Source organism: Eschrichtius robustus, chromosome 1 (assembly GCF_028021215.1).
Source record: "Eschrichtius robustus isolate mEscRob2 chromosome 1, mEscRob2.pri, whole genome shotgun sequence".
Classification (NCBI taxonomy): domain Eukaryota; kingdom Metazoa; phylum Chordata; class Mammalia; order Artiodactyla; family Eschrichtiidae; genus Eschrichtius; species Eschrichtius robustus.
The window spans coordinates 28,288,575-28,313,198 of NC_090824.1; the positions used below are offsets into that span (position 1 = coordinate 28,288,575).

At 54.3% G+C, this 24,624-nt stretch overlaps 1 protein-coding gene across 1 annotated transcript; it reads right to left on the reverse strand.

Moving 5' to 3' along the window:
• Positions 1 to 1,227: 1,227 nt before the first annotated feature.
• Positions 1,228 to 19,131, reverse strand: VSX2 (visual system homeobox 2). Its single transcript, XM_068561580.1, has 5 exons — positions 18,762 to 19,131; positions 17,376 to 17,460; positions 13,339 to 13,462; positions 2,390 to 2,570; positions 1,228 to 1,610 (listed from the first exon to the last, which is right to left on the reverse strand). Exons 1-5 carry the CDS (start codon positions 19,129 to 19,131, stop codon positions 1,228 to 1,230), a joined length of 1,143 nt encoding a protein of 380 aa, XP_068417681.1.
• Positions 19,132 to 24,624: the final 5,493 nt, after the last annotated feature.

A 24,624-nucleotide genomic window follows, 5' to 3' on the forward strand; every position in this document is an offset into this window, starting at 1 on the left:
GCACCACGGCTCACGCCCAGCGGGAAGGTATGTGTGCCTGTAGCTTAGTTTGGGTCTAACACTGGCTCCTCCCTTGCTCTCCTTCTAGCCTTTTCTCATAATCTTCTTGTGATCAACTGTGACGGCTATTTATAGCCCCAGGCCCACTCCAGGTATGGCCTGGATCAAGCTGAGTCAAGGTCTGTGGTTTCCTATGTGTTCATTTTACAGCTGGATTGGGTTGCTCCAAGGCAGGGCACATGCGAACCAGTAATTTGCAAGAATCTCTAGGGGAAGGATGCCTTGCACAGCAAGTCAGGGTCACAGGCAGCATATTGGGGGTGGGGGTGCGGTCAGGATGCTCCAGAACACACACCCAAGGGCCCTGGGTGGAGGATTTGGCTTCCCAAAGGTGCAGTGAGTCACAGCAGCTGTGAGAGGTGCCCCCTGGCTGCAGGGCAGACCCTGGCCTCACTGCAGGTACTGTACACTGCCCCCTGCGGCGCTGGCACCTGTGTGGGGAGGAACGGTGGGACCGGCTGGGTGTGGAGGGTGGGTTCCTGAGGCTGACTGTGGAGGGCAGGACTTGGAGGCTGGCCGAGGGGCCCAGGCTGAGACTTTCCAAGTTGAATCTGGAATCTGGGCCCCAGAGCCGGGGGCCGGCAGGGGTTGTGCCTGGGCCTTCAAGACAGTACGTCATCCACACTGAGGAAGGAGCAGGCAGGGGAGCAGAGTTTCGCTGGGGGCTGGGGCGCTCAGGACGCCGGCACTGGAGTGCAGGTCCTCCACCCCTGTCGCCGCTGTGGCGGGCAGTGTGTTTGCAGCAGCGGTCTTTGGGTCTGGGCAGAGCACAATCCACAGGGGGTGCGGCGCTGGGAAGGAGGGCGCTTTTGAGCAAGAGAACAGAGAGTAAGGGGTGGATTCGGACACGGAGAGCCGCCAAAGGACTGAGTTGAAAGCAGCTTGAGGGGGTGGTCTGGGGCGGCAAGAAGGCTTCTGAGGCAGGTCTGTTAGGAGGAGGAGGAGGGTGTTGGACAGGTCAGGACTAGGTAGGGATGTCTCAGCGTGGCCCAAAGCCTCAGCCAGGACTGAGTTGTGCCTGAAGTCCCCTGGGGGTCACAGAGGGCCTGTGGGGTGGGGGAGGGCGGCAGAAACCAGGCCTGGGCCCCGCCTCTGAGAACACCTCCCAGCACCACAGTCCCCGAGCAGAGCAGAGTCCTGGGGCTCCGGGGTCTGCGCGCCCTTGACCTAAGCCATGTCCTCGAGCTGCGGCGGACTCAGCTTCTCCGCTGGCCTGTCTTCGTCCGTGGCCTCCTCCCGCGCCGGCTCCTCGCCGTTCCGGGCCAGGCTGTCGGGCCCGGACACAGTCCCCAGCACTTTGGTGCTGTGCTCCTGCGCTCTGGCTCGGAGCGCCGCGATGCTGTTCTCCCTCAGTTCCTCCTGGGACATGGCGGCCGGGGGGTCGGGACCCCGCTCCTCCGGCTCCATCTTGTCGAGCTTGGGCAGGGCCTGACGCTCCGCCTCGGGCTTCCTCCCCGACTCGGCTGCCGCCTCCAGCGACTTTTTGTGCATCCCTAAAAAGAATTGTTGGTATTCGGGTTTAGAAAAGCGCCTGGGAAAGCCATCTTGAACTGAAAACGGCAAAGATAGAGAGAGGCCAGAATTAAGGACGAGCAGAAAGCCTTACTTTCATACACCGCAGTCACGCGAGTCCCAGGGGTCGGGGTCGGGGCCGGGGCAGCGGGAGGGGGGCTGGGGATGGGCCTGCGGATCAGCAGCGGGGCACCAGGCCTGCAGAGGGCTTCTCCCAGCCAAGTCCCTGGGCACCTGGCCCCCGGGAGTCCTTCCTGTCCCTTCCCGAGCACAGCACTTGCTCCCCGAGCCCTCCCTTTTGGGATTCCAGATCTCAGAACTCCAAGATAAGCTGGCGCTGCTGTCAGACACAGGTCCAGATGGCAGATGGGGGAGGATGGCAGGTGGAGAGACTTAGGGGGAAGAAGTCCTTTGGGCAAAGCCAGAATGGTGGCCAAAGGGACTAGAGGTCCCCTCAACCCCCAAGAGGGGCTGTTTCATTCACCACAACCCCAGCTCCAGCCAAGGGAAGAGGAGGATACAACCCTGGGGCAATAGCCACCCCCTGCTCACAGGACAAAAGACCCCACAGGGGGGATCCGTCCAGGATGAGAGTCCTAGGCACCCAGTAGGTGGGTGCGAGGGACAGACACCAAGCCCTGGGTGCAGCCTGCCCTCTGAGCCCCCCAAGGGAGCCCGGGAGACCGGCTTTGGAGGGCCTCTCTCCTGCCAGGCTGTTGTGGCCAGGCGTCCCTGCTCCAGGGCTCTATCCCCTCCTCCAGGGAACCCGCTCCCCTCACCACGGGGGCAGGGCCCCAGGGAGAGTGCAGGCTCTTACCCAGCAGCCACGGGGCGCAGGAGTCCATGATGCCATCCTTGGCAGACTTGAGGATGGACTCCGGCAGGGGGATGGAGTGGCGCACCATGGCCCCGTAGAGCCCGTACTCCGCCATGACGCTGCTCCGGCCCCAGCACTTCTCCCGCTTCCTCCACTTGGCTCTTCGGTTCTGGAACCAGACCTGTAAGTGCAGACGAACAGGTCAGGGGCGTCCTCCACCAGGCAGAGGCCAGGCCACTACCCCACTGTGTCTGCTTGGAGTTAACGGACCCGCCTCTTTGACTGCCAACGGCCCCATTCCCCTGTGACTTCGCTTTCTCCAGCAGGGCATCCTTATTTAAGCTCACCTATCCCGAAGTACCCCTGGGGTTCCTCCAGGCTCAGGGTGTCCAGAATGAGATACAAGTCCTGTGAGAATATGATGGGCAAAAAATTTTTTTTTTTTTTTTAAATCAAAGCAGTTTAAGGTGATGGAGTAAGGACACCTCCTGGACAGGGTCTAGCAGATGGGCAGTTCCCCATGTGGTCCTCAGTTTGCAGCCGAGAAGCCCGACCCTCATAGCTCTCTTGCAAGTGTTCACACCTCCAGCATACAAACAGAATCCCTTTTCTGACTCGCAGAGGACAAAGTCCTTTCCAGTGCCTTTGGTTCAGGGCTCTTTCTCCACCAGAATGGCAGAGGCCAGAGCAGTCCCGGCAGGCGAGGTCAGTGTGGACTCAGGCAGCACAGGGCTTTTCATCCAGGTGTCAGGAAGCCTGGGAACAGCTGCAAAGCACGGCAGGGGACACTCCCAAGAGGCCTGAGTCAGCCTCCCTTCTCTGCCCTGTCCTGGCCAAGTCCTGCCCCACCATGGTGTCCTCCATTCACCCACTGTGCACAATTTTGGACCTAACTCTGAATGACATTTGGGGGAGCTGGGCAGCCATCCTTCAGTCAGGGAAGGAAGACAAAATTCTTCTGGTGTGAGGAGCACGTGAAGGTAGGGACCTAGGAGAGTGCGGTGGGAGACACTCTAGGGGATGCTTCTCTGGCCCCAAAGCTGACTGGTGCGGGGTCTGAAAGAGCATGGGGTGGGCTGGGGGTATCAGCAACACTCCAGCCTGGTTTTTGGAGGAGATCCCAGGGTCCCTTTCATGCATGGAGGAGGGGGGAATTTCTTGGTCCCTCCAAGCATTTTTCCTGAGGCTTCCGCCAGCTGACAGGAGCCAGAACCAGGGACAGCTGCACTGTCCCTCAAGCAGGTGAGAGGCCCGCGGCAGACCGGGGGTCTCTGGAAGGACCCCAGGCCCGCCAGTCCCCTCTGGTCCCCTCACAGCCCCTCCAGGCCCTGACCCCGGGGGCGGCGAGCCATCCAAGTGCCCCGGGAAGTGGGGGGATGGGGGGAGGGCAGAGGCGGGTTCGGGGAAAATCTATTAGTTTCCTGGGTGATTTCCATTCCCTCACCTCGGCCAGGTCCCCGCCCTTCCCTCCGGGCCCCCTCCCCCGCCCCCGGCGGCGGAGGTTTCAGCTTTTGATGAAAAATTGCTCCAGCTCTATTCAGGAGGCGGCAAAAGAAGAGTCACCCCCAGGGGCAGCCCTGGGCTGATTGAAAAATAAGTTAATTTCTGTTGGAATCGATGGGCCTCAAGCACTGAAATATCACGGGAAATTAAAGCGGCTGCTCTCTCGGGAGCCGCAGCATTGACCTGCACTAATTAATGCTGGGGAGGCAGAGCGAGCCGCGCCGCGAGCCGCTCCCCCTCCCCGGGGGACCCCAAACACTTCTCATTTAACTAATTAGACTGGGAAAATCGGGTGTTAATTTGTTTAGGATTTTTTCCCCTCTTCCCCCACGGCAGCTCCCTCCCCGGCCCCCTCCCCACGCGGGGCGCGGGAAATGAATGCGGGGCTCGCCGGCAGATGGCTGCCCCGGTCACTCTGCAATCTTCTCCGACTTGATTGCTTGATTAGGTCGTTAGCACATTAAAAAAAAAAAAAATTGCTTGCCGTCTGGCGCTGGCGTGATGAGTGGGACGCGCGGCAGCGCCTGGGTAATTTATCTTTTTATACGGCAAAGAATTTGATTTCAATCTGCAGATATATGGGGAGCCTTTGACACCTGTTTAACATCGCGCCGCTGACAGCTTAACCCTTTGCTGCCTCGGTCTCGCTCGGGGAGGCCTCGGCGGGGGCTCGGAGTCCGCGCGCCCCTGCGGTTCCCGCCGCCGCCGCCGCCAGGTGGCGGAGTGAGCTCCCTGGCAGCTCCCGACAGCCCGGAGTCTGCGGTGGAGCGCGGCCGGCCACATCCAGCAGGGGGCGCCCCGGCCGCACCCCCAAGGCTCCCAGAGCCCCGCGGTCACAGACGTTCTGTGGGGCTGCTTCCAGACCGCACGGTCCTCGCACATCTTTAAGTTGACCCAAATGTGTGTAACCTGTTTTGGCATTTCTTCATTTGTAAATAACTGGGAACCTCTAAAAATGGGAGAGATGCGGCCTCAGACACCCCGGGCCTCTCCATCCTCACACTGACCCGCGCCCGCGCTGTTAGAAAATGATCGCTCGTCCCTCCCTGGGCGGCGCCGCCTCCGGTGAGCCGCACCGTTGCCACCACCGGGTTTGGCACCTGCCGTCCCTGCTGGAGAGCTGCGGAGCTAATGCAAGGCCTCCCTCTGGTCTGGACCCAGACCGCGCTCAGTGAACCTGGGCCAAGGAACGGGTTTATGTAATTTGAAGGCTACTAGATGGCTGCGCTCCGTGCACTGAAGAGCGGAAAGCGGTGCGCCATGCGAGTTCGGGCTAACTCGGCCATCGGCCTAGCCTGGCTCTGCGATGTGTTTAGATCTCTCCCCTGCGGCCCTGCCTGTCCCGCAGGCCCTCTGCCCTACCCAAAGCCTGAAGTTTGTCTGAGACCTCTGTCCTGTTCTATCTTCCTTCCCATTAGCACTTAGTCGTCCTCTACAAGTACTCGTCTCAAGCTTTTTTGCACAGAGGAAAAATCTAAAAGGACTAAGCTACAGAAAGGTGTAAGTGACTTCTGGTTTCATCCACCTCACAGAGAAGACAGCAAAGAATGAACCCCTTGGCGATGGAATTCCAAGGTGGAATTCCAAGTCTGACCACAGAGGGTTGGGAAGGCTATCTTTATGAATCTAAGTAAGCCATCTACCTCCTGGGCAGATGACCTTCCTGCTTGAATATGGTGCATTACAAAACAACAAGGCCACAAGCCCTTAACTGGAACCCATTGGGACCAGACTCCAGAATGTTTTGGATTTTAGAAAAAATATGTGATGCATATACTACATGTTATGTAACATCCTGCAGCAGCAGCAGTACCCCATAGTCAAACCAGCTTTGATTTCTGCAGCAAAACATACACATATTCATAAGGGACAAATAAACAGCATGAGGTCAGATCTGGTTTTTGCCAAGAATGAGTTCTGTTGACAAACTGATGAAAGAAGTGTCTGTTTTCAGTACGGTTTAGAGTCAGGTATTCTGGGGACTTCCCTGGCGGTCCAGTGGTTAAGACTCCGAGCTCCCAATGCAGGGGGCGAGGGTTCGAGCCCTGATCGGGGAACTAAGATCCCACATACTGCATGGCACAGCAAAAAACTAAATAAATAAAAATAAATAGAGGGCTTCCCTGGTGGCACAGTGGTTGAGAGTCTGCCTGCCAATGCAGGCGACACGGGTTCGGGCCCTGGTCTGGGAGGATCCCACATGCCGCGGAGCAACTAGGCCCGTGAGCCACAATTACTGAGCCTGCGCGTCTGGAGCCTGTGCTCCGCAACAAGAGAGGCCGGGATAGTGAGAGGCCGGCGCACCGCGATGAAGAGTGGCCCCCACTTGCCGCAACTAGAGAAAAGCCCTCGTACAGAAACGAAGACCCAACACAGCCATAAATAAATAAATAAATAAATAAATAAATAATTAAAAAATATGTATATATATATATATATATATATAAAAATAAATAGAATCAGGTATTCTGGAGAAGGGACTGTGGAGTAAACAAAAGCAGAGATGCTCACTACCCGCTCCCACTCCCCCCGCCCCCCCCCCAAGTGTGGATGCCTGGAAAGGTGCATTGCCCTGGCTTCCCCGGGATTCCATGAGCTTGAGAGGGGGGCAGGGCTCTCAGATGGAAACAGCATCTTTCTTGGAACACTGAAGAAGGGGGTGCAGACTTGGGATTCAGATCATCTCCGGGGCCTGTAAACAGAACCGTTTTCCTCAGTCTCCTAATTCGGACAAATGAATAACTGGTCTGCAGATCAGACTCTGCCCACAGATGCTCCAAGGGGAGTTGGTGCCAGCTGGTCGCTCAAACCAGGAGTCATCCAGACCCTTGGTTATGGGCTCCTGGAATGCCTGGCTCTTGGAAGAACAGATGCTGCTCCCGTTTATGGAGGAAACCTGAACAGCCAAAACAATTTCTTTGTAGGACAGCTGGCAGGGAAGCTGTGGCATTGGTGCCTTGGAGGGAAGAGGACAAGGAATCAGAATTAACCCTAACCACTCTTCATATTTGCCTTTCTCTTCCCTTCCTGGAAGCAACCAGCATGTGTGCAGAACTTCAACATTTGCAAGAAGCACTGAAAGCAGCCAGTCCTGAACTGGAATTCCCAACTGTGACAAAAATTGCTGTGTGATCCTGGGCAAGTTACTTGCTCCCTCTCAGTCTCAGTCACTTCAAGCATAAAATAAGAATACCAAAAAACAAAAAAAAAAAAAAAAAGAATACCTACTTTTCTGGGTTGTTTCAGGAATTAATGAAATAAGTGAAAGTGCCTAAAATCAGTGTTTGTCACACAGAAGGTGCTCAATAAAAGCTACTTATTATTATTTCAGTGGAGGCACAGAAAGTCAGTGGGAGTCGTGCAGGGGTCAGGTTAATCAATGGCATTACCTGCCCTTCTGGCCCCCTCCACGTGCTCTGCAGCAAGGCTGGACTGACAAATAATAACAATAACAACACTAACAACTCCAGGAGGTGTGATGGGGGGACAGAGCTAACCTTCAGGCTGTAAGATTTTAATACAGATAGCCTCGAGTTTCCCCTCTAGGGGCCAAACAGATGCCCCTGCAACTCTCCCGCATTTCTAATGTTTCCCAGACCCTTGAGGCTCAAGTGCAAGAGACCATCCATGCAGTTGGCTATGATCAGGAGCTAGAAGACTTAGGTTGGAGATCCCTGCTCTATCTCCAACTGCCTTTGTGACTTTGGGTGCATTTCTTAACCTTTCTGAGCTTCCGATTCTTCATCTGCCCTATGATACCACTTCCTTGCAGGTTTGTTGTAAAAATGCAGCAGAATAGTGCATGGGAAATGCCTGGCATGTTGTAAGAACTGAAAAACGTTGGCCTGATGCTGGGCGAATTCTGGGGACAAATGTGCTACGAGACGAGGATCTGCTTTCAAGCAAATGCTCGGTGACACTTTCCCCATAAAGCCGGGTCCTCCCATCTCCCACCTTTGACATGTTTTTTCAGCATGTAGGCCCCCTTTCCTGCTTGGTCTCTTGGTTCTGGCAAGCCCACAATACTCCTTCAATCTCTCTCTCTCTTTCCTGGCTGCGCACTTTCTGGAAGACACTGCTCCACTCTCAAGGAAGTCGGGTCTGGAACTCTTCAGGAGAGCTTGCGTGCAGGCCCCAGCAGGGACCAGAGCCCTGCCTTCCACCTCAGGGCCTCCAAGTGCCTGAGAAGCGGCCTACGAGGGACATCAAGGGCCACCAACTTGGTAGTCCCAGGGGAAGGAGAGGGGGAAGATCTTCTAGCTCAGGAAAGAGCCTGGGTTTCCTGGTACACTTCCCTTCACAGGTGGTGCCCAGCAGCACTCAGAGAGCCCAGACAGGAGGCCTCTGGCTGTCGACAGCTGGTCTGACAGCTGCCTCCACACCTGGCAGAGAGGGTCCCAAGAGCTCGTGCCTCCAAGGATGGACTGGACCCAGGAAAGGGCTTCTTGCCAAATGGATGCTCTTCTGCCACAGGGCACCCATCGAGCCGGCAGGCAACATTGTCAGCTGTCTCTCTCCCTTTGTGGGTAACCAGGGCTTCTCTTGTATTCACAAGTTATTCACAGCCTTGTATCCCCAAAGGACTATGTGCCCAGGCCTCCTTCCCTCTGCAGTCCCTCCAGGATCGCCCCACTAAAGGAGACATCTTGCATGGTAGATGCTCTGCACCTTCTGGCCCCTTGGCTACCCCAGGCCCTGCCCTCCAATCTTGCCCCAGGCCATTGGGCCCGGCTCTTTTGGCCATGTGGCACTTTCCATCATATTCACTTAGCTTCTCTCCTCTCCTCTGACTGGAAGCTGATTAATCTGGGCTCATTGCTGGCGTGATTTAACGACCTCGCACTCCACATCCACTCAACACTTCTGACAGCATATTTCAGCACACCCTTTCCCGTCCCAGCTTCAGGCCCAGAGAAGCCTGGCCTTGCTGTAGCCTCTGATGTCCACTAGGGGGCAGCTCTGCCCATGTTTCCTGGCAGCCCCATGCAGCAGCCTTCCCTGAACCTCTGGACAGGTCATCCCACCAGGTTACCCAATACTCCACTTTCTTCCACTCATATTAACCCACTGAAAAAACAGAAACTCTTTTCCTGAGCCTCTGACCCAGCATTTTTACACCGGCTACACACAATCAATCACCTGGAGAGCTTTAAAAACGTCCAGGCTCCACATCAAACCAAACCTAGCATTGCTAGGTGTGGGGGGCTGGCACGGGTAATTTTAAAAAGCTGCCCTGTGATCTAATAAACGTCCCAGGCTGAGACACACGGAAACCCTTTCCCATCCAGGCGGCTATCTTCTAACTTCTGGAATATAATCCCCTAAAACTTTGTTCCCTACCCTTGGGAGGGGACCACTTTAAAAGAGGCAGAATGGAACAGTGCTAGTCAGAGAGTCCAAATCTCATCCTTCCAAACACACCAGGCTGCTAAGAGTGGAGATGACATGTCTCTGTTCACTTTGCGCATCCATATCTCTGCAATGGAGGCATTTTAAATAAATACAACTCTTGCCAGAAAAAAATACAGTAAACACATAAGTGAATATCTTAATATTCTCCTATCTTACAACTCTGAGAATGAGTGACCACACAGAGGAAATAAAGTCAATCTGGAAATCCATTTCCTCTTCCCCAGGGCTGACGTCCGGCAGGGGCTTCCAGAATGCCATACCCTAGCATTTCTCAGAGACACAAAAAGGACTTCGTGTCTGAGTCTGATATGAAGAGTGGAAATCCCTTCTTCCCCCAGCAATGCACCTTATCCCTTTACACTCCAACCCAGAGAGATGTAGAGGGAGGAAGTGCTTGCCCTCAAAGCACAAAGGCAGAGGGAACCGCCACTACTGAGGCGGCTGGTCCCTCATCGTTGCAATTTGCATTAATTATTCCAGTTTCTGTAGATGGGTGCTCCCATTTCCCTCATTTGCTCTCCCGAGATAGAACTTGAGTACCGGGTTTGAATCCCAGTCCATCACTTACTTCACCTCTCAGCCCTTCAGTTTCCTCATCCAGAAAATGGGGATAAGAATAGCATCTAAGTCATCCAGCTTTTGTGAGGATGTAATGAAAAAGGGCGTGGAAAGCACTTAATATCTGGGACAATGCTATGTACTAATAATGCCAATAACAATACTTTTGTTAAATTATTTTAGATAATTTTTGTTATTATTAGTTCACAGATGAGTAATCTGAGGCTCAGAGTTTGATTTGCTGGCAGTGAAACAAAGATTAGAAGTAGGTGTGTCTGACTTTTCACATCTACACTGTGTTCTCATTAGACATTGGACAGTAGGTCTCAGACACATCCAGGGGCTTACTTGGGTTGACCCAGCAAAAGTGTGTGTCCAATGGCAGTCCAGGGGCCCAGTGAGAGAGGCGATTCTGAGGAGGCTGCTCTCTGGGAGGGATGCCCCCTCTTCCCTTTACAGATGGCTTGGCCTCTGCCATGCCTGGTGGGTGTCAGAGCCAGAACTAAGATCTGGGTCCCTGACTGGATATCCAGTCCAATAACCTTTCCATTCCACCTGAGAATGTCTAACTTCAGACTTGGAGCCTCTAATGACTGCCCTTCCCCTTAAGCCTCAACACATAGACAGAGGCCTGAAAGCTGGGGGAGGGGAGGGGACTGGCTCTGAGTGGTAGGGTCCATCCTTAGATGCACTGGTTCCACTGAACCAACATGCTGAGAGGAAATGAGGAGGAAGGGTGGCAGTGTAGTGAAGTAAGTGTCCTAGAGTCTAAAGGGACTCAGGTCTGAACTCTGGGCCTCAGGTTCCCCACCTGTAAAGTGGGAATAGTAATAGTACCTAGTCCATCGGGCATTCTGAGGATTCTTTGGGAATAGAATACAGAAACTAACACAACATTGTAAAGCAATTATACTCCAATACAAAAAAAATTTTTTTTAAAAGAATATACATAAACTATCTCTGGAAGGAACCAAAGGAAACTGGTAGCCCCTGGAGGGACTGCTGGTGGACAGTGGCAAGGGTGACTCATGTTTCACCCTTTTGAACTCATGTACCTGAATTTGCCCATTCAAAAAACAATTTTTTTATGAGTGAGTTTTGGGGGTTTTTAGAACAGTACCTGGTACTCAATAAATATCGGGTTTTTTTTAAAAAAAGAAGATTTGATACAGGCCTCCCACCTGACATCGAATCATCTCTGTTCCTCCAGCTTCAAGTCAAAGCAAAGGCTTCAAACCCAAGAGGCAGGTGGTGAATGAGTAGGCTTTAGGTGCAGCCTAAAGGGACCTTAGGTGGGTCCCTGTGTCCCCCCACTTACTAGTTGCTTGGCCTTGGGCAGTTGCTGGGCCTCACTTTCCTCAGTTATAAAAGGAGGCTAATGTTCTCTCCCCCACAGGCTGTCGCCAGGATTTAATGAGATCAGAGCTCAAACCAAGTGAGCTGGGCCCATGCCGGACCCACTGGAACACACCACACACGTGGCTCATCACACCTGCAGCTGCCACTGTCATCCCCATTTTACAGATGAGCAATGGGAAGCTCGGGCTGGTGAAGTAACTTGTCCACAGTCACTCAGCTGGTAACTGGTGAGGCCAGGAGAGTCTGGCTCCGGAGCTGGTGTCCCTAACCACTGCACCACCCTGCCTCTCCTGTGCATGTCCCATGGTTAGAACACTGGGCACATGGGAACTGCTCTGTGGGATAGAGCTGCGACTGCCACCGATAGATGTTAAGACCTTTCCCAGGCCACTTGGTAAAACAGTTGGGGGCACGGCTATTTGACAACTCACAAACACCTTCTGGGGTGCTGGAAGAGTTGGAGAGATCCTTGCCTTGGTTCTCCCATGACCACAAATTCCACAGCCAGTCCTCACAATCCAGGGAATCAAGGTACTCCACACTCTTGGCTCCTCCATGCTGGTTCTGGTGGCTTCAGATACCACCCTGTAGACAATGCCCCCCGCAATTAAAAAGCCTACAGTCTGACGGCTGGGCATTTACAGCAATGCAGTGACAGCCGAGGGCCAGCTTCCCCAGATCTTTCAGACACTCCCACCCACCACCACCACCACAGCCAAAGGGATTTCAGGACAAGCCACCGCAAGAGACAAGCTGTTCTTTCCTGCTGGTCAGTAGCGCAAATGTGGGACCAACCAGCGGGGAAATCGGGCAGCCTCACCCCACCCCCGCTGCTCGTCATGACCACACACACACACACACACAAACACACACACACAAGATCCAGAAGCAACACCCAGCCTTTTCCCACTGGAACTCAGTTGCGGGGGGCGGGGGGATGATGGATCCAGGCCACCACGGATAATGCGCCAAACAGATAATCTGCTTATGAATAATTGAGCTTATTGTTAGTGTCACTGTCTAAAGCCATTGGCTGAAATTCCCCATAGACTTCCAGCGGAGAGGCAGGCTCTTCTGGAAAAGCAGCTCACGCCTTGTTTCCCATTCTCTGGTTCTCCAGTGAGGGAGCGCAAGGAACCTACACACCTTACTTGGTTCCTCTGGACTTGTCCCCTACCCCCACCCCCAACTCACATCACACGTGGAGACACAAAGGAGGAGAAGATTCGGAGCAGAAGGGGTTTCAGGAAGTCGGGACCCTCTCCGCCCTTTTCCAGCCTGGGCAGTCAACTACTCCGGGCCACTCAGGTGTCCCGATAGGAGCAGCTTTGATTAAAGGTCTTGATCCAACTAAGGCGACCCCAAAGCTTCTGGAAGTGTTCCTCCACCACATCACTTCTTCCTGCTCTTGGAGGCCCTGTCTGGAGAATCATCAGACTTCATCTCCTCCCAAAGAAATGATTAAGCAGCCCACTCCTGCCCAGCTAGGGGCGTCCTGGACTTGGGAGGATCCTGCCACTGATGAAAGGAGGCTGGGCGCCCAGCAGAGCTGAGGACAGCCCAGTCCAGGTCAGGGCTGGTTCCGCCACAAAACTCTCCAGCGAGGGGGAGGGGCTTAATGAGCACATCGTGGGCCAGATCTGGGAGAAGTCAAGGAGCCGGAGCCCTGGGCAAGGCCAGCTGTTGGGTTGTGAGGAGGAAGGAGGCTCAGGTAGATGGAGGTGGTGGGGAGTAGATAGGAAGGGAGGGGGCAACCTCTTCTTCATGGGGAAGCAGTGGAAGGAAGGGAGACAGATGCTCCCCCACCCCCAGGCACCCAGAGAGGCCTGGGGCCACCTCCAGGCACATGGTTTGTCTCACATACTCCTCAGGAAGCCCACAGTGCAGCAGCAGGCCTCACCTCCTCTGCTAAGTCTCTTGTTCCCCCAGCAGTGCCCATCTCACGTGGTAGGTATTCAGCAAACACCTGCCTGCTTAAATGAACTGTTGTGCATGAGGACATGATTACAGGCAAGCACACACTCTGCTGCGGGGTGGGAGATGGGTGTCTGGGAGCCTGGGGCAGTCAATGTCCCTGAGGGTAAAGAAGGTGTGAGAGAGGGTCTCAGAGCTGTTACCTGTATCCTGTCTTCGGGGAGCTCCGTTTTCATGGCCAACATCTCCCGGGCATAGACGTCTGGGTAGTGGGCCTCATTGAATGCCTTCTCCAGCTCCTCTAGCTGGTAGGAGGTAAAGATTGTCCTGAGGGGAGCAAAAAAAAGTCAGTCAGGACCCCCAAAATGGAAAAAGCTGTCCCAGAGTGGACAGAATGGCCCTCCCCCATGGCTCCTGGACAGACCCCAAACCCAGGCTTGGCCAGCACAATCGGATGCAACCTCGCTCCCCGCCCGCCCCCCCACCCCCATCCTCTGAACTCTTCTTCATTCAAGTGTGAGGGCCCACACTACCCTTCTGGTGATGAGGAGTATTATTTCAGCCCTCAGTGACATTTTATACTGGGAATCTTCCTGGAAGTGCTTGGGGGGAAAGGGTGTTAAGACACAAATTTTAGAAAACTGCAGAACGCCCCTCTTCTTCCAGGCACAGCGTGGAGGGCTCACCAGGTAAATAAGTGCCTCAGCCTCATTGCGACCAGCTTCCTGGGCTCCTCTCACAGACAGGAGAGTTGATCTTTTAAATTGTACTCAGAGTTCAAGGATTCACCAGAAGGTCAAATGCAGCAGCCGCCCCAGCCCCAGCGTCTGTACAGCAGAGAACTAACTGATTCTACCAGCCCCTCACCCTACCTCAGCACGCCCGCCCTCCTCACCTGCCCAGACCTAAAGGCTCCTTAGAGCCACCCGCGGAGTCTTGGGGGCAGGGAGATGGGAAAGGGGGTGCTCTGTCCCTTCCCGGGCTCAGAAGGCAAGGGTCACCTCCCCGCCATCCCACACACAGGCTCAGCCACTCACCCAGCGGGAGCCCCATTCAAGGGAGTTTCATTCAGGTCATCCCGAGAGTGCCTTCCCACACACTCCCCCAGAGCCCACAGAGCGGTTCACATTGACCTATTTTGAGTCATAAACTGCTTTAAGAATCCAGTAAAAGCCACATCCTCTCACCCTAGCAAATGGATATGCTCCAGTACATACAGTTTTTTACCTCCAATATTAGGGGGTTCACATCCCCCTTTTTTTAGTGAATAAATACACTACACACCCACTTACAGACACAAATTCTTTTTTCAGACCTGAATTTCACCAGGTTCTAGGTGACCTTTATCCTGCACCCTCATCAACAAGCTGGGGAGCAATATAGTCCAGATTTTTTCACAGACTCCACTTGTACAATGGTACATTCCCTGCTTGAGCCTCTGGGATTTGGACCCTGGAACCAGCATGGGGGGGTGTGTGGTTTAAAATGCCTCGCTGCTGCCCTCGCCTCACCCAACACAAGGAAAAAGTACAAATGTCAGCCCCGTATCCTCCTCGTGCTGGTGTTGGCTTTAACGTCTTGGAGGATGATGCGGGGGATGTGTGAGAAAGAAACATTCTGCTCTTTATAGAAAATGACTGGTTTGATTCTAAATTGTTTCTCCTATCCTCTTGGGGGGAACAGAATGCTTATGTATACAGAAAGTTAATTCTTCAGAATTTTGAAGATCTGCTGCTTTCTATTCCTCTCCTGCCACTTACTGAAGGGTCCCTGAACAGACAGTCAAAATAAACAATCAAAACATGCAAGTCTTTTTCAAAACTAGGGAAACTGAGGCACACAGCTATTGGGGCGTGGCCAAAGCCAAAGAGGAAAGGTGATGGCAGGTCATTCAGAACCATTCAAGTGCCAGCCTCTGCTTGGGAGAGCTCTCATTAAAAACAAACAAACAAACAAACAAACAAAACAACAAAAAAAAAAACCAAAACAAAAAAACAGACAAAAAAAAAAAACAAAACAAAAAAGGAAGGAATTAAGAAAGCAACAAAATGAAATAATGCCTCAAATCCCCCAAACTTCCCCTCATTCCTGCCTCAGAGCTAATCCACGTGTTTATGCTGATGTGCCCTCCAGGGAGTCTCCCTGCGCCCCGTACAACGTGACCCAACCCCTGCTCCTGGCTTTACACAGAACCCCAGACCCTTCAGTTTCCCATTGTAACCAGTCTACCAGAGCTGAGCCTTGCAGGAAAAGGGAAGAGCAAAATCTGAGAGACTCCCAAGGCTGCTGCTTCATCCCCACTCCCCTCTCTAACCCCTGCTAAGCCCCTTGTGCTTCTGGGTGATCAAGAGATGCTCGCCTCTCATCACCATATTCCAGGGTCTCTTACCTGAACTCCCCAAGTGAGAGACACTCAGTAAAACACATTTTTTACTAATTAAAAATTGCACCAGCCATTCTCCTCTCTCCAATAATCTGTTCCCTTCGTGTACCAGAAATAGCCCGAAACCTAGGGCTGTTGTCCTGTCTCCCTGGGAACCCTCCAAAGCACCCAAATTTTCCCTGGTGGAGACGGTATCAGGTGAGGATAGAGGGTTAGAAAACTTAAGCATGGACTTTCGGCCGTGGGTCAGTCAGCTCCAAGCGCCGCACAAGGAGATGTCCCCATGCAGAAACACTGCTCCTGGGGGTGCTTTGTCCGGGGCTCTCCTGGCTGTGGGAATCCCTCCCCCACCCCTATTCGGCCAGCAGCACAGAAGCCGGTCAGCTGGACTCCAACCTGCCCTCCGGGTCCCTGTCCCTGCTGGAGGTCCCTGTCCAGGCTCCAGAGGCTGACAGGATTACCCCCACCCTGCCACCAGCATGATATGGATGCATCGGAGGTGTTTTAATGAATATTTGCTGGACGGATGAATGTAAAAAGTGACCCAGGATCAGGACTAAAAACAACGTTTCCGTTTACAATTAAACAAAACAAACAAAACAAAAACAAGCAGCCGCCTGAAGGGAACAAACCGAGGTCACCAAGAAACCAAGTCAAAGTTCACCCCCATTCAAGCCAGAACCTGTTGGGGCCTGAGAGGTGAGGAAGAGCCTTTTTAAAACGTGGGGGTCATTTCCGGGGGTGAAGGAAGAGAGGAACGCAGAAAAGCACCCAGAGAAAGGGTGCAAAGAGGCTGAGAACAGACTGGGGAGAAGAGGATGGGGTGGAGAGCACCGCAGGGGGAAACGTCCACCCAGCGATCGGGAACCCTGCGGGCGCTCCATCCGCACTGGGGCGGAGAGAGATCTGGGAAAACAGAGCCGGGGTAAGCGCAGGGGCAAGCAGCACCCGCAGGAAGTCAGGTCGATTTTTGGTTCTCACTCCTTTATTTGTTGAAAACCTCCTCATACATTTGCACAAGGAATTGGTAGCGGTGGTGCAACTGCGGAAGGGAATGCGGGTCTGGGGTGGGGAATTACTTTTCAGGGTATACCTTTCGGCACCTACTGTATTTTAACTTTGTGCAAGTGATGTCTATTTTTAAAATACTTAAAGAAAAACAAAAACAAAAAAACCCTCACTCTTTAGTCTGTATCCTCCAAGGCAGCCCACTCCACTCCAGCGAGGGCTTGCGGGGTCCTTCAGGGCACGCACTCCTCCCTCCGCATTTTACAGACAAGGAAACTGAGGCTTACGGATCACAGAGGAGCAGAAGCCAAAGGAAAATTTGCCATCCATGCGGATATCACGCTCGAGATTTTGCGAACGGTGGGCGCAGAAAGATAGGGGGTTGGCGGCGCTGACAGGGACGGCGGGAGAGGAATAGGGGCCGGGGCAGAGGGCAGAGGGCAGAGGAACCGGCTCCGGCGGGAGGGGAGAGCCGATCTGCCCGCCCGGAGGTGTGCGTGGCTCTCCGAATGTGCCGATGCAGGGCTGGCACCTGGGGGCCGTCAGCTCCTCTCTGGCTCGGGTTTAGCCCTAGTTGGGGGCTTTCCTTTCTCCCAGAGAAGCAGGAGAAAGCCTGAAACGGTGCCGCTTCCCCGGCGGCCGATCAAGATCCTCACCCGGCACGGCCGGACGGCAGGGCCCCGAGCGGATGTCCCCAAACAACGTCCGGTCTCCCCGTCCTGGCACAGCAGCGGACCTCAGATCTAGAGCCGGCGAAATTAGGGTCCGAGCGACCCTACCCCCGAACAGGGGACGACGGCAGGGGATAGGTGAGCAGGAAGGTGACAGAAAACGCTGCAGGGGCCTTACCTGTGTCGCCGCTTCTTCCGTTTCTTGGTCTGGTTTAAAGCCGATTTGGACATTTTTCGGTCGCTGGAGGAAACATCTTCAGAATCTGAAAAGCGGGCGGAGGCACGTGCGGCAGAATGGGGGACGCGCTCCGCAGCACCCGGGCGCGTCAGGCTCCCGAAACCCGCGGGGGCCCCACCCCCGGCGGCCTCCGGGAGCAGCCGGGCCTGCTCCGTCTCCCCGGAGAGCCCTCCGCGAGGTCTACCCCATCCCTAAGCCGCGGCTGTTTCTACCCACGCCGGCGCCGCAATCCGGAGGTCGTGAACACATTCCGTTCTGTTTCGTTCTGAGAAGCAAAGGCCCAGACACGCCTGGGCAGGGACAGCAGGGGAGCGCGACAGCCTCCGCGGGTCGCAGGGCCCCCCGGCCGTGCCCCGGGCTCGGCGCCCTGCCCTGTGCTAGCAGCCGTGGCGCCGGGGTTCAGAAGGTGGCCCCCAGGAGCGGAGCCTGGGCGCGGAGAGCTGGACTCCGGGAAGGGCTGGGGGCTCCCGGGCACAACCCCCTTTCCAGTGCCCGCACCATGCGCCCCCCCTCAGGACTGGAGAGACTGCGACGCACCACTTTTCGTTGCCCCTCCAAATAAAAATAAATTAATTAAACGAGAGCGAAAAATCGGGGAAATCGCAGAGCGCGAACCAGAGCCGGAGGGCCGAGCTGGCGGAGACGTGCGGCCGGGAAAACTGCCCGCCGAGGGCGCGGCAGGGTCGTCCAGGGGTCCCGAGCCCGCGAGGCGCCGGGATCCGAGATATTGTGCCGCTTAGGTGGCATCTCGGATTGCGACCCCTTGGGCCGCCGCGGTGGCCGGGTTGTCTAAGCTCGTGAAGAGAAAATTAAAACCCAGCTGACCAATGCGGGAGGCTTGGAACGGAGGAAAGGAGGAATGAAAAGACAACTTTGGACACCAGGGCCGGGGCCCGAAGCTGGCACCCGCTTCCCGGGCCGCCAACGCCCGGAACGGAATCGGGCTCTAGAAGCGCGGGTCCTCCGAGAGGCCGGGGCCGAAGTGGAGCAATGGAAGGGGACCCCCGACTGCCCCACGCGCTCCGACACCCTAAGCCTTGTTTCCAGTGGGGCCCCAATCAGGCGCCGCGGCAGAGCCGGGCCCGACGCGGGGACCGGAGCACAGCTCGGCCGCCGGAAACACGGAGGCCAAAACACGGCCGCAGCCGGGAGCATCCTCCGAGCCCCCGCCCCGGGCGCGCCGGCTCCAGGCCCGCGCTGCGACCGCTCGGCCTGGCACGAACTTTTGCGCCCGGAGGAGGCCTTGCGGTGCAAGCGAGAGTCGACGGCGTGGGGTTCCCGGCTCTCACCCCAGTCAGGCAGCCACACAGCCTCGCCCTCACCTACCCGAGCTGGCCGTCTGGCTGGTGTCCAGCGGCCCCGACGCTCTGCCCAGCGGCTGCAAGTGGACGCTCTGCGGGTCGGACAGCACTTCCAGGAAGGTGGGCTGTGCATAGAAACCGGGGAGCCCCCCGGGCCCCAGTAGCCCCATGCCGCCCACTCCTGCGGGACTGAGCACGGAGCGCGCAGCCAGCAAGTGCCCGGGGGCCAGACCGTCGAGGGCAGCCCGCGGGTGGGAGCTGGGGGGCTCCTTGTTCAAGCCCAGGATCTCCTGGATGCCAAACCCGGTGCACCTGCCCGGGGCGCCCCCCGAGGTACTCTTGGCCACTGTCTCGGCTTTGGGCTTGCTCAGCGCTTCCCCGGCTTTCCCCGTCATCTCTCTGCTCTTTGAAAGGGGCTGAGGCCGCAGGTCTTTTGCTCCCCCCACCCCCCCCGCCGGGCTCCCCGCTTCACGAAGTTGGTCCCAGGTGCCCCCTCCGATGTCTAATGCTCTGGAGCCCCAAGGAGATTCCCCTTTTATCCAACCAGGCGGCAGCCCAAGTGGGGTCAGAGCTGAGCAGCCAATCACCGGGGCCAGGAGCGATTAGGAATTCCAAAAAGCTGGCAGCTCCCGCCGCAGGCAGCACCGAGGGGCCAGGGCGCTGGGGGCCAGGCACCGGGTGGGCTCTGCAGGACGCCCATGGGCAGGGCCCCCAGAGGCTGAGATGAGACAACAAGGTTCAGGGCCATTCCAGGAGGCTGGGTGGCTAGGGATTCTGGGCAGAGCCGGCTTGGACAGTCCCGGGGGTGGGGTGGAAGGATGGGCTGAGGGCAGGTGCTAGAGACTGGGAGTCCTGCTGCCTCCCTCCCTCCCTCCCTCAATCCCTCAATCCTATACAGGTTTGGCAGGGTCAAAGAAGCCCAAATATGGGACCACTCCATAAAAGGCAGAACGAGGAAGGGGCAAGTGTCCTGGGCAGGGTGTGTGGTGGCAACGGGGAGAAAGAAGGGGGTTTGAAGAGGGAGATGGGGTGGGAGAGCTCAAAGCTTGTCTCCCCAGCACAGGATACAATGCCTAGTTCAGAAGAGCTACTCAATAAATATCGCCCAATGAATGAATGAATGAATAAAGGAGTCAGGAGTAGGGATTCCTGGAGGGAAAGAAGAGTGGTGGCGACTTCTTTTGGAGAACACCGGTGGACATCTGAACATCTTCCTAGAACAAGCATGAAGGGTCGCCAACTTCCATGGAAAGATTTCATTACTCTTCTAACCATTCACTCAAGTAATATGTATTGAGCCCTTACTAGCTCTGAGCAAGGAGCTAGGGGTTCCCAGTAAATCAGATAGACAAGTCAGGGGGTCTGCTATACCTCAGAGTTCACTAAACAGACAAATGAAGAGGATGGCATTGTTGAAGTGGAGGGAAGGAGGAGGGAGAAGGGAGAGTGTGAGAGGCAATTAAAAGGTGAGCCTCTGTGCCCATTCGATGGGGATCCCTTGACTAACTCCTGTGTTGGAAGCTGCAGAAGTGCAGCCAGCTGGGCCAGTTGAAAAGTGGTGAGAGGCTGCAGGGAACTGCTCTAGGCAGGCAGGACCCTCACCTGGAGAAACAAGAAAAGCCTGAATTCCAAAGGTGGGCAGTGGAGCTACTGGTTCCTTGCTTTCAGGGAGGATGGCTCCCTTGGGTCCAAGTGTTAAGTGAAGGTGATTCTATACATACACACACACACACACGCACACACACACACACACGTACGTGCACCATGGACCCCGGAGTCCCTGCACTCCACCTCCTCAGCTAATTCTTCTGTGAGCTTTGTGGGGCTAAGGACTGTCTATCTACCTTGGCACCTTCCTCTCCACTGTGCCTAGCATAGCATACAGTGGTAGGTTTTTAATAAAGCTGTCTTGACTGGAAGGCACCCTCTGAGGGGAAATAAAGACAGGGTGAGTTGTTTTAAGCAGAGACTGGAAAGCAAGGCTGGGGAGAAATTCCATTCAGAATTTCTGGGCCAGTCAACTGCAAACCCCCAAATAGATTGAAACCCCCTAACTCTCCCAGCTCACTGCCAGGGTATCTAGTGCCCTCTGTGGTTGCTGTGAGGCCAAACTGAGAAGTAAGAAGAAACCCTATAGGACATGGAAGCTGAGGCCTCGCCTAAAGGGCTGTTGTGAGGCGGGTCTTCTTCTGCTCTGGGCTGGTCCACACAAGATCCAGAACTAGGCAGGGACATCCCTCAGTGCAGCAGGTGTCTGGGAGAGGGGCACTGTTCACTCCAAGGGCCGCCTCCTTATCCCACAATAGTGCCATGCCTACTGTGCACCCATGCTCCCCAGCCCCTTTACATAGCATAATATCAGGTCTTCACAAGGACCCTGTTAGTATCTTGGTTCCACATTCAAAAGTTCACGTACCTATTCTTACTTGCAAGGTACAGACTCAGGGATATGCAATCTCGGGGCATCTTTCACCTTTATTCTATGGAGTTGGGTTCCATGTGGCACCACTCACACAGACAACCATGTCAATGATGCCCCCTAGAGTTGTGCAAAGCAGTGGCTTTGCCTTCCAGATAAGAATTTCTATCACCATTTTATGAATATGGAAACTTACGTTCCTAGGGAGGTTAGGTGACTTGTCCCAAGCTACCTAGCTTGTAAGCAGCAGAGGCCAGACTCAACCTCAAATGAGTCTGGTGCCAAAAGCTGTTTTCTTTTGATTCCATCCCTCTCTCGGTCTCCTCTCCATGCCAGCCTACCCTGGGAAGTTGAATGGGGAAGTTTTGTTAATGGCAGCTGTCATATCCCTGACTTATCACGGGACATCCACCATGAGCCAGATGTCAGCCTATGGGCAAGGAAGTGAGTGATGGAAAGCAAGCATGTGAGTGATGGAAACCCAGCTCTTGCCAGGAGAGAAGGATGAAAAATCTCTTGACCAAACACTGTATGTGAAGCTGCCAGTTCCCACTCCCAGCGAGAGAGTCTCCATCCTGCCCTAGGAGGTTGGGAATGGGGACAACCCCAGGCCCTCTGAGAGGCACACTCGCCAGAGGCTACAGATGAAGGGAGGGCCCAGCGTCAGCCTGCAGCCAGTCCCACCCTTGGAACTGGACTCCTGAAGGACTCCTGGTTGGAGGGCTGTCTCTGAGCTGCCTAGCTGAGGTCAGACCAAAACTGAGGACATTTGTGGACTTGGGGTCACAGGGGGCAGGGCTGGGGCTACAGGGAAAGGCTGGCCCCCAGGGCTTGGCCTGGGGGAGTAAATTGTACCCTTTCAGAGGCATTTAGCTTGGTCACCTTGGACCCACATCCTGGGTCTGTCGCCTAATCGTTCTGTGGCTTAGAGCCAATCATTTAACTTCTCTTAGCTTCTATTGCTTTATCTATAAAACAGCCTGACACTGGACTTATGAGCATTCCCTGACCCCCTGAGTTAGCATAGGGGGCAAGGGCATGGGCTCTAGAGACAGATTTTCTAGGTTCAGACTCCAGCTCTATCACTGGCTTGGTGACCTTGGGAAAGTTACCCAGCTTCTCTTTTCCTTCTGTGCCTCAGTTTCCTCATCCATAAAATGAGGATAATGGTAGTACCTACCCCTTAGAACTGTCATGAAGATTAGAAATGTGCAGTGCTGAAAATGGTGAATAAGGCTATACTGTGAGTATACAAAATAAGACTACAAAATAATGTTCCTGGGAGTGTTGGTTATTATTATCATTATGCAGGAGGATACTATACTTGGGACTGACAATATGGCAGGGAGCAAGACAGACCTAGTCCCAGCCTTCATGGAGTTTGGGCCAGCGATTGAAGGAGCTGCTATTTTTAAAGCATTTAACATGGTGTCTGGCCCTGGGGACTCCAGACATCACGATTCTTACTACTATTATTAATGGGTGTCAGACCCCTTATGGCATTTAATCCACTCAGCGTCTCAAGTTCTTTCCCCCTTGTTACAAATAAGATACTAAGGCTCAGGGAGGGAGATTAGGGATGAGGGATGATGCCATCTCCTTCTTTTGCTGTGATGCTGGTCATTTTTAGCACCAGCTGCAGCCAAGTCATTGTCTCTTGCTAGCTCCTTCCCTGAGTCGCCTCCCAGCCGCCAGCAACAATTTTTAGAGGGAGGAGGGTGGAAAATGCAAGGAAGAGAAAGGATCTGTGTTTGAATCAATAATCCCATTATGAATCTGTCACCCACGAATGTGTTTCACTTTTTTTTAATGCTCTTGTGTATTTTGGGCTTATCCCTTGAGAGTAAACCTTGCCTTTTGTTGTGCTGGACAGTTGTCCTGAGAGAGTGTCCTGGCAGAGTCCCTGAGCTCCAGCTCTCTCATCCTCCTCTCATCAGACATTGGAACAGATAGCCCATCTCCTCTGTTCAGTAAGTAGCTGATGCTAGGAGAAAAACAGGAGTGATTTTGATTCACATTTAAGTTATACACAATGAACATTTATTAAGTTCTGGACTTTCTCACACTGTCTCAACAAATCCTCCCAACTATCCTGAAAGATGTATATCATTTTTCAAATGAAGAAGCAACCTCAGAGAGGCTAGGTGACCTCCCCAGGAACATGCAGCTGCCAAGAGCCAACCAGAGTCCAAATCCACTGCATTCTTGTTTTCTTGAGGATGGAACCAGAGCCTCAAACAGAGGAAGGGACCTTGGGTATAGGGAGGCAAGTGATGCCCCAGCAATGCTTGAGCTACCATCCTGCCCTGCCGAGAATGGCAGAGAGAAAAGGAAGGGACACCAGAAGGGATTGAGAAGGGCTACTGAGGTCAAGGCTGGTGAACCCCCAGAACCTCAGTGTACTAAGAGCACCTTACCTCAAACATCTGGGCTGGTTTCCTTCTCCTAGTTCTCCAAGGAATAATCTATACCCTTTGGACTTTTCTTGGAGGGCCCCAGGGAGTGGGAAGGAAGGAATAGACTCTTGGCACTGCCTTCAAGCCAGTCTTGTAAACCTTGTCACCAGGTAGGTGTTCCAGGTGCCATCTGCAGCTCAGAATCTTATCCCAGCAGAACACCACCCACCAGGTTTCAGGTGCCCACAACTCCCTGTCCCCTCCCTCCCTCAGCAGTAACCATTCCTTAGCCACTCAAGGGGAAAGAGAAACATCCCACACGTATCGCCCTTGTCTCTTCCCCAGTGTTCACCTATGGGCAGTGTGGAACAATGGAGAACAGCAAGGCTTAGAGGACTTGCTCCACTATCAGCTTGCTGCAGGCCTCTGGGCTGTGTCCAGTCTCCCTGCAGTCTCAAGTGATGGGTCTCAGAGCCCCAATTCTGCAATGAAACTGGAGAGGCCAGATACATGCTTTCCCAGCCTCCCTTGCAGCTAGAACATGGTCATGTGACCTGGACTCCACCAATCAGAAGCAACCACCCTGGACTTTGAATCCAGAGCCAGTGACACAGTGACCACATCCCTGATGCCCTTAGAGGATGTTTGTTTTGTTTTGTCCCACAGGAATGTTGCAAGATAATTTAGTCAAGAACCTTCAACAAGTATTTACTGAGCACCTACCGTATGCCAGATACTCTTTTTTTTTTTTTTAATTTATTTATTATTTATGGGTGTGTTGGGTCTTCGTTTCTGTGCGAGGGCTTTCTCTAGTTGCGGCAAGTGGGGGCCACTCCTCATCGCGGTGCGCAGGCCTCTCATCATCGCGGCCTCTCTTGTTGCGGAGCACAGGCTCCAGACGCGCAGGCTCAGCAATTGTGGCTCACGGGCCTAGTTGCTCCGCGGCATATGGGATCTTCCCAGACCAGGGCACGAACCCGTGTCCCCTGCATTGGCAGGCAGATTCTCAACCACTGCACCATCAGGGAAGCCCCAGATACTCTTAATGGGAATACTGTGGGGTAAAAGAAAGC